The sequence below is a fragment of the Triticum aestivum genome, chromosome 1B (assembly GCF_018294505.1).
Source record: "Triticum aestivum cultivar Chinese Spring chromosome 1B, IWGSC CS RefSeq v2.1, whole genome shotgun sequence".
NCBI classification, from domain to species: domain Eukaryota; kingdom Viridiplantae; phylum Streptophyta; class Magnoliopsida; order Poales; family Poaceae; genus Triticum; species Triticum aestivum.
This window is the reverse complement of record NC_057795.1, coordinates 694,815,362-694,824,280: the sequence shown is the minus strand read 5'-3', so window position 1 is coordinate 694,824,280 and position 8,919 is coordinate 694,815,362. Positions and strand designations below refer to the sequence as shown.

The 8,919-nt window shown below is 47.3% G+C and overlaps 1 protein-coding gene across 1 annotated transcript; it reads right to left on the bottom strand.

The window, feature by feature from the left end:
* Positions 1-3,415: 3,415 nt before the first annotated feature.
* LOC123082846 (cathepsin K) lies at positions 3,416-8,147 on the bottom strand. Its single transcript, XM_044505083.1, has 4 exons — positions 7,614-8,147; positions 7,458-7,519; positions 4,270-4,481; positions 3,416-4,020 (listed from the first exon to the last, which is right to left on the bottom strand). Exons 1-4 carry the CDS (start codon positions 8,145-8,147, stop codon positions 3,416-3,418), a joined length of 1,413 nt encoding a protein of 470 aa, XP_044361018.1.
* Between the last annotated feature and the right edge of the window lie 772 nt (positions 8,148-8,919).

Genomic DNA, 8,919 nt, shown 5'->3' with positions numbered 1-8,919 from the left:
TTTTTTGAATTCATGAACATTTTTAGAATTTAGTAAATATTTTCTGAATCTGCGAGCATTGTTCAAAAAATGCCGCTTTTAAAAATTAGTACACCCTAAAGGATCAGCACACTAGAACAAAAATTGTTGCTGGCGAAAAGAAGTGTAGATCAAAAGTATCCAACTTGTAGAAATACCAATGAAGACGAACGAAAGCCGGATCCAAGTAGATCCGTCAAAGAGAAATACTGCTGAATCATGTGGGATATGTGGGCTACACACCTCCACACGCCCTTCGATGATGTTAGACGCACCGCCAGGACGAGGACTAGGCGGGGGAGAATCTTATTCCGTCATCAGGGAGTCGCCGTCGCCTCGTCTTTCTGAGCAGAACACAAACCCTACAAAGACACCTATAAACTAAGCAGGAGCCCCACCGCCGGTAAAGGCCGAGATCCACCGCATCTCCATGGCCTAAGGCTGCAGGAGATGAGGTAGACTTGCACCGGGTCTGTAGGAGCGGAGCCGAAATATTCACCTGTTTCGCAAGAGTAGAGAGCGAAGGGGGACGCACGAGTCGAACCAAAAATGTCACTCTTGCATGTTTTCCTCTGCGACATTGTCCCCTCTTGCCATAGAAAATCCCCTCACCTCCCGCCTCAACATCCTCCACTTTAGCGCATCAATGGTCGAGGAATACCTCATGTCGGTTTGGGCGGACTAAGACCCACCTTAAACGCTGGTTGGAGGATGAACTTGGAGCAGGAGCGGTGGATTTGGACCCGCCCTCGATGACGAGGTCAACTTAGAAGATGGTGATTTTTGTCTCAAAAAAAAAAAAGAAGATGGTGATTCGCAAAAAAAAAAAAAAAAAAAGCTTAGAAGATGGTGAATGGCCGGCGCATGACAAGGCTACGCCCTCACATGAAGTAATGCTGACGCCCGCGCATGACATACATGGAATGAGGCCTGTTTCCGCCAGACTGTGGCCTCCAACTCCACATTCCAAGTTAGCCTCCCGCAACTCAAAGGGCCTATCTAGCACCCTGCGTCTGGAATTAGTTGTCGCTCAAATGTGTGTAGATCACTAGATGCCTGTTTGAGCGAAAACTAATTTTGGATCGAGGGAGTTGTCAGTCTACTACTCGTAGTAGTTTTTTTTATAAAAAAACTAGTAGTAGTTTAGTTTTTTTTAGGCAGCCAACTAGTTTTTTTTAGGGGTAGGCAACGGACAGATTTGGTGAACATAGATGCGTGTGAACTCTTTATGAATAGTAAATTCAAACAAAATGCTAGAAAAAAATATGAATTCATTTTTTAAATATACATAATTAATTGGTATACTCGCATATGAAGTTTCACGAAGAAATCACATCCGTGGTAATGTGGGAAAAAATAACAAAATCGAAGCTATATTTAAAAAACACTGTTTTGTTTAATGAATTGTATGGTTGCGTTTGTAATTCGTTCACTAAAAATACCATGGGCGTCAATACATCTTTTCACACGTGAGTAGGATGATCGACAAAGGTTCATACCGCGAAATTTCAGAAATTTTAATTTTTTTTCTAGTTTTTTTTATGAATTTTCTATCCATGTGGGTGCGCGCGCATCCATGTTCACCTTTGTATTTTCGGTAGGCAACCAACTTGGAGTAGTAGTTTTTTTTTTTTTTTGAGAACACACATGGCACCACACTCGGCTGGGCCACAAACCGGCAGCAGCGAGTGAGACACGGCCCACGCTGGCCTGGCCTGGGCGTATCTGTCCTTGGTCCGCCCGCAGCCCAGCCGAGGCCGAGAGCAATTCCCCTCCTCACTCTCGGAGCCGGCTACCACCGGAATCCCCCCGCCGGCGGTGTCGGGCGGCTGGGGCACCAATGCGTAGCAGCACGAGTGGCACCTCATGAAGCACGTACCTCCTCCCGCCTCTCCTCGACGACCCACGTCTCCACCTCCACGACGGGCTGCCTTGAGTGTGAGGCGGCGGCGGCGGCGGCGGCAGGCATGCCAGAGTTGTCATCCAGCTTGTGCGCGTCAGGTCCGGGCCCATGGAGGGCGGGCCGGGGGTGAGGAACACGGTGAGATTTTCCACACCCACCCTGAAATCATCTCCCCTGTTTTTTTAGACTTGCACAGATCGCTACAACCTTCATTCAGTTCACAGGGGTGGAGAGGGACAGAGTCCACTGAATGAATGAATGAATGAATGAAAGGCCTATTTATTTAGAATATTATTACTCCCTCCTTCCCATAATATAAGAGCGTTTTTTACACTAGCTCTTATTTATGGGACGGAGCAAGTAATTATTAAGCCTGCCTGCCTTGGGTTCCTATGTCTGTTTGACTAGTGTACATCTACTCTGATAAATCAAGCTACTTTGGCTTTCCAGGAATTGACTTGTTTCCCACAAGTTCACATTACAAGCAATTGAGCCAGCTTTTTGCTAGACAGTAAGTAGAATCGACCAGCTTAGCTCTGGCATGTCACTCCCCCAAATAAAACTTCTGGAAACGGAGTTGGAAACTAGTTTTCATAAAGACCATTTCAATTTATTTTATCCGAGATGCCAATTGCTTGTCTCAGTGGTTGCTTAGATCTTCGGCACATTCTCAACACAACCATATATTGCGTGTTTACTGTGTTCATTTCATCTATCATCTTTTCTCTTATTTGTTCGCAGCTTAAGGCTTGCTTTCTTTCAGCACAACAACCTGTCCGTGGGACTGACATGTTCATTTCAGCCAAGCTGCCCACATCTTCCCGTGCAAATGTACGAAAACTCAAGCCCGCACACCACTCTATCTCCTTTTGGTGTCACATCTTTGTGTTTTCTGCCCTTCTTTTAAAGCATGGCAAAGAAAAAAAACAATAGTAAACCATGTCGCTCGGGAACGCATCGCACACCATGTTGCCTGCACCACGTACAAGCGGCAAAACACAGGATAATCTAGATCCATGTGTTGGTTGTAGGCAACAAAACTCGTAGGCAGAGGCAACGCCAGAGAGTAGAAGCTGACACATTTTTAGGCAACAAATTAAAGCTCATAAATTCAGCTAAGGCAACGGATCCCTGTTTTGTCACTATCATTACAAGCAAATCATCATAAGATTCGAGGTAACAGGACACACTGCAGCCAAGCAACCTCATCATCCATGCATGTTTCTTGTTTTTGTTTGTACGTATACTGGATGCAACAAGTGATCAATTACAGCAGATCCCTGTAAGCAATTACTACAAATCCAGTAAGTAGCGAACTATGTTGCCTACACAACACCTATGCAGCACTTCTTATGTACAATTGTACATGACCTGATTTTACACAACAAAGTTCATATGCACACATCCTAAGTCCGAGGCAGCAATACCCCAAGGCCATTAGCCCCGGCCTTTGCCCACGACCTCCCTTCCTCTTTGACCCTGGATAGATGAAGGTCAGCTGTCCAGCACCGGGTACATTGCTGGATACATAAACATACCCAGCACGCCTCGCTGGTCAGCGATGTGCCTGCGGAGTCTTCCAAAGCCCCCCTCGCCCCAACCCTCACCGGCGGTGTTCTTGAATCGCCAAAACTTGATGCCATTGGAGTCCGTGTCATAGCCAACTATCAGGACATAGTGCACGAACATGCCTTCGCTTTTGGGTGCAGCTGGTGGCGAGTCAATAATACCTCCTTTATACTCTTGGAAGCTCTGCGAGCACTGCAATCGAATGATAACGGGCTGTTGCGCCACTGCGGCCTCCAAGGACTCTTCAGTAGGATTGATGATGGTTTTGAAACCTGTGATTGACGCTGCTGGTGCCTTATTTTTCTTGCAACCTAGTATACGTTCCCGGCCCATGTAGCCATAGTCTGATTCTCTGGACAGACCATTTTTCTGTACGTACTCAAGCGCATTTTCAGTGTAGCCACCCGCACATCCGAAGCTTTTTGTGTCACAGTCGATTAACTCTTGAACTGATAGCACAAGTAACTCCTTCGTTTTGATGTAGTGTAGAGCCTCAATAGCTGCTACAACCACCATAGCCCAGCAAGAATCTGCCACAAGGAGTTCAAAAAATGAATAGAAATAAACATAAACATGTTCTATTTAATTGCATGTTATCAATAGCCGCTACTTCAGCCCAGTGCACTTTTACTGTCAATTCTCCTTTAGTTGTGCAATACAAATAATTTCACATATATTAACAGAAGTGTCATAATTACATTTATCTTTGTATGCATTGGTGCAACATGTGTTAGATTAATTAAATTTCCTAATTAAATAATGAAGACTGATATACTTACGACAGCTCTTTTGATGCCTCACTGCACGGGAGACGGCACCAGCCTCAACCCAGTCCACTCTTGGTGATCTATGTTCTGGCTGAGCGATGCAAGGCGGGGCATACAGGCCATTGCATGAAGAACTGATGGTCTGTTTAGTCATCATATGCCACAACTGTAGTCCAAGGGCTCCGATTGAAGCGACAGCTATTGCAATATTGGGACTGCGGTACCTACAAAAGGATAATTTGTGAGCAATATAAATGCAAGCCAACACAAGCATGAAATGGCAATTCAGAGTAACTATATGTTCAGACTCCACAGCAAAAAGGATTTCATTATAGGGATGGACTCGAAAGAGTGATCTTGTTATCCTCTCAAGTAGAGGAAGAATAATCCCTAGTTCAAAGCTTTTGGTGTTGAGGGCAGGCCTGGCGCAGTGGTGAAGTCCTCCCCACTTGTGCCAAGAGGTCCTGGGTTCGAACCAGCCTCTCTGCATTGCACTTTGCAGGGGTAAGACTAGGTTCCTATAATCCCTCCCCAGACCCCACCTTGTGTGGGAGCTTCTATGCACTGGGTCTGTCCTTTTTTTCAAAGCTTTTGGTGTTACACGTAACACATGATCCCCAGTTGATATGACCCTAGAGCTCCTGGGCGAACGCGAAGGTATGTCGACTTTAGTGGTACAAACTCCAGAAATTAGTGACTATAATCTGAACTGGTGAGTGTGCATATGGTATTCTTGGTGTGAGGATACTGAATGAATGACAACTTGCACTTATTGAAGATAATTAAGAAGTATTCACATATGTGGATGACCATGATTTCTGGACAGTACTGCTAAATGTTGACAGGCATTTTCATGTTGAAGATTCAGCGATTTCGTAATCAGAATGAGATGTGGCTGCACCAAGCAAAAGTGGTTTCCCTGAGATGAAGGCGTGATACACAAAACTGAAGGCATTGTTGTGTACGTTTGTCATTTAGCAAAAAGGTGTGGCATTCAGAGCAGTTACAGGACCTTCATATTTAGGAGTGATTGTGCGGTAACGACTAGTATCATTTAGCAAACGCGAGCATGTGCTGGATTCATCGTGTGCTCCTGTGATGGTTTGTGCACTGCATGCAGAGGAGAAGTGTGCCGAGAAGGCCACCAGAAGTGTAAGTTTCCTTAATCAAGATGTAAAATGCATTGCCATTCTTGTTGGCATGGCAAATAAAATTGTTTCTGTCTGACATTTGCTCTGATTTGCAAGGGAGACCGCCCATGAGAGCTAACTTAGACATTGAGCGACATGCCAGCGGAATAGGCACATGACCAATGTTCGAGCAGTTCGGCCTTATCCTGTATGAGTACAGTGCATACTAGGTGGAGGAGATAGATAAGGGGAAGGCGTATATATTGCGATACACACAGAAGGAGAGGCGGTGTGTAGTGTCGTACAAAGTGAGCATGGTAGATGGAGGTGAGGAGTTGGATTGTGAGTGTGGTCAATTTGCTCACATGGGTCTACTGTGCTGGGTTTCAGCCATTTCAACATTTATACATGAAGGCAATGGAGCTTGTCTGTCTTGACAACACTAGTGTTATGCTTATGACCATCTTCTGATGCTGCTCAGTAATTGCATGGCTTACGAGCATGTTACCATTGCAGTTTTCAAATTATGATTGCATTGCTTATATAGATCAGTCTACGAATGATGTGACTTGTGCTTCTGCTTTGTTCTGAATTTGGGTACATACTAATATCCTGACGACAAATCTGAAGAGATGGAGCAAGATCAGGCTTGGGTGCAAGGACAAATAGAGTGCATTGCGCCATGGTTATGGGGCCTGAAGCGGACTCAGCTATCGACGGTGGATTAGCAGTTGTAAGCACAGACCATTAGCTCGTTTCCTCTGTGTGTGTGTGTGTTTCGTTTTCTCTGTTTTTGATTTATACTATGCAACCTGAAGGTACGGTGCTGGTGCGGGAGTCGCCATTGGAACAGAATCTGTACTGTAACGGCCCCTATCGTCATCACACTTCCGAGCCAGCCATGGCTTAACGGACGGTGTCACTTGTCTGATGTGGGCCACAGGCTCTGAAAAGTGACGAGATACAACAGCCTATACCCGTTGAGTTGGCGATCTGGGAGCGAATAAAGGGGGGAGGACAATGAGCACGTCTGTGCTTGAGCTCAGAACAATACTTTTGGCATGATAGATATCCTGCATGGATGTTTTTCTTTTGCTGTCTTCCTTTAGAGATGTCTGAATGTTGGTGCTTGGTTTGGCAGGAAAGTGAGGGCTGTCACGAATAAGGAAGGCATTGAACTTGGCAGGGAATATGGGCGCAAAATCCAAAGTGGATGTGGAGCACCGGCTTGATGGATCGTAGCAAGTTTGTGTAACGCTGATGGATTACCAAGGGGCCGGGCTAAGCTACTGGATTGAGAGAGTATTTCCTCATGGAAGAAATTAAAAGGGATGTCATGTCATCCATCATCAGCTTGGGTAAAAGATGGAAGAAAGGTCTCAAGGGAAGGGTCATGGGTGAATCCATTCCAGGGCTTGAATTTTGTACTACATGTTACTCTACTGCTTAATTACTTTCGAGTGCCTTAATTACTTGTTGCTTTCCATGAGAGCAACAAAACTTATCCTCCTTCAGTTGATGTAAAGCCTTTGAGATGCTTCTGTTTGTATTGTATATATATGGTGTGCAACCATTTTTGACATGTGTGTGAACAATTTGATCTTAATTACCGTGATTATTTCTCTACCAAAAGCCCCCCAAGATCGATGTACCTAATAATATACTAGTATGTTGTTTCCTTTTTCTCTTTACAGGATACATTATACTACCTCCGTGCCAAAATATATGATGTTTAGCCTACGAAAACGTCATATTTTGGGACAGAGGTGGTAGCTGGGAATTTTGATTCTCGCGGCGGAAACAAGGCAAGAAAGAAACTAGCTAGCAGCTGGGCTGTTCATTATCGCTAATTGATGGAACTAAGCTATAGCTAGTAGTTCAATGTGGGTAATTTTAATGCATGAAGCTCGACTAATTCTAATGGTGACCCAACAAGCCAGGCAAGATGTAATTAACTTGGGCTGCAAGAAATGGAAAGAAACTACTCCAAGAGCGATCAATGTGAGTATGTTGGTAGCTGATTAATTAAGCTCTAGCAAGAAGGTTAATTATGCAATGCATGCTACCAACCTCCTGAAGAAGTGGAATCGGTGGCATGAACTGGGGATCGCAGCGACGCCCCGCATCCCCCTCTGCAACAAAAGAATGGCGATCGAGGTCAGCGATAGGGTTTACTGTTTAGAGAGATAGAGAAAAAGAGAGAGAGAGAGAGAGAGAGACGCGTACGTGCAGTAGTCTCCAGCCGGCCGGCGTCCACGGCGATCGCGACCGCGCCGCCATTGCCCGGCCGCAGAACCGGGACGAGAGAAGCCTCCACGCCCGTCGTCCGTGAAGAGGCCTTGCGCCGCCCTCCGGCTCTGCCGCGATTGCCCCACCGCCGTGGAACCGGCGCGTGACAAACGTCCACGCCCGCCCGTGTAGGTGTAGAGGCCCGCCGCCGCCCTCCGCCACCGCCGCCCTTGCCCCGCGGCCGTGGAACCGGCGCGTGAGAAGCGACCACGCCCGCCCGTGTAGGGGCCCCTCCGCCACCGCCGCCATAGCCCCGCCGCCACGGAACCGGCTCGTGAGAAGCGCCCGCGCCCGCCCGTGTAGAGGCCTTGCTCCGCCCTCCGCCGACGACGCCGCCATAGCCCCGCCGCCGCGGAACCGGCTCGTGAATGCTCGCGCGTGCAGAGGCCTCCGCGCCGCCACCACCAGGGCCGCCTGGCGGAAGATCCGGCGCGAGAGGGCCTTGAAGCTTGCCGGAAGCGGCGGCTTCATGTCGTCGATCTTGTTCTTGCTTCAGGCCGAGTTTCTTGATGTTGATCTTGATTGGGGACCTTTTTCTTGCCCAGGGTCAGGGTGGGTTCGTTTTCCTTGCCGTCGGCCGAGTCTCCTATCGCAGCCGGGAGGGGACGCGCTCTCGCCTTTCAAGCCTAGCCCAGAGTTTTCCCTGCCGCCCGTCTTTCAAAGCTCCTCCTCCTAGCCGTAGCCGTAGCGCAAGGCAGGGCGGCCAATGCATATACAAAACTTGAAACCACGCCCTATTACAGGAAAATCCAGCTCTATTACAGAAATACTCCCTCCGTCCCAAAATATATATTTTGGGACGGAGGGAGTACATTACAAGTACAAATCACCTAGATCGAATATATAAATTTTATCGAGGTCTCCTGACCATTACGGCACTACCGCTGCCAGGACGCGTTTTTGACAAGTCGTTGTCGCCGCTCCCTACCGGAGCCGGCTTGACACTGTTCACGACAGCCGAGAAGTCTTCGCGTACATGCCCGAAAGAAGTAGAGCCACATTCGTCGTCGTTGAGCCCTTGAATACATTTGAAGCAACTAACACCACGAAAAACCCTAACCTCACCGCTCAAGGAGACGACAGGAAGCTCCGTCGGCTACGTCCAGATGGACAAACTCGAGGAGGATCGGGGTCCAAAAGATAAACTCAAAGAAGAAGAAGCATCACCATATGCCCTAATGCCACACCTGCGAAAGACTAAAAAGCTCTAACCTAAACTACTAGCAAGAGCAAAGGCAACGGG

What these genes read in the sequence shown, in the direction of transcription:
- LOC123082846 (XM_044505083.1), bottom strand. Translation starts at nt 8,147, where the DNA reads ATGAAGCCGCCGCTTCCGGCAAGCTTCAAGGCCCTCTCGCGCCGGATC. An exon ending in CCGGCTGGAGACTACTGCAC is followed by an intron (nt 7,520 to 7,613) that starts GTACGCGTCTCT and finishes CTTTTGTTGCAG; the next exon opens with AGGGGGATGCGGGGCGTCGC. An exon ending in CGATTCCACTTCTTCAGGAG is followed by an intron (nt 4,482 to 7,457) that starts GTTGGTAGCATG and finishes ATCCTTTTGTAG; the next exon opens with GTACCGCAGTCCCAATATTG.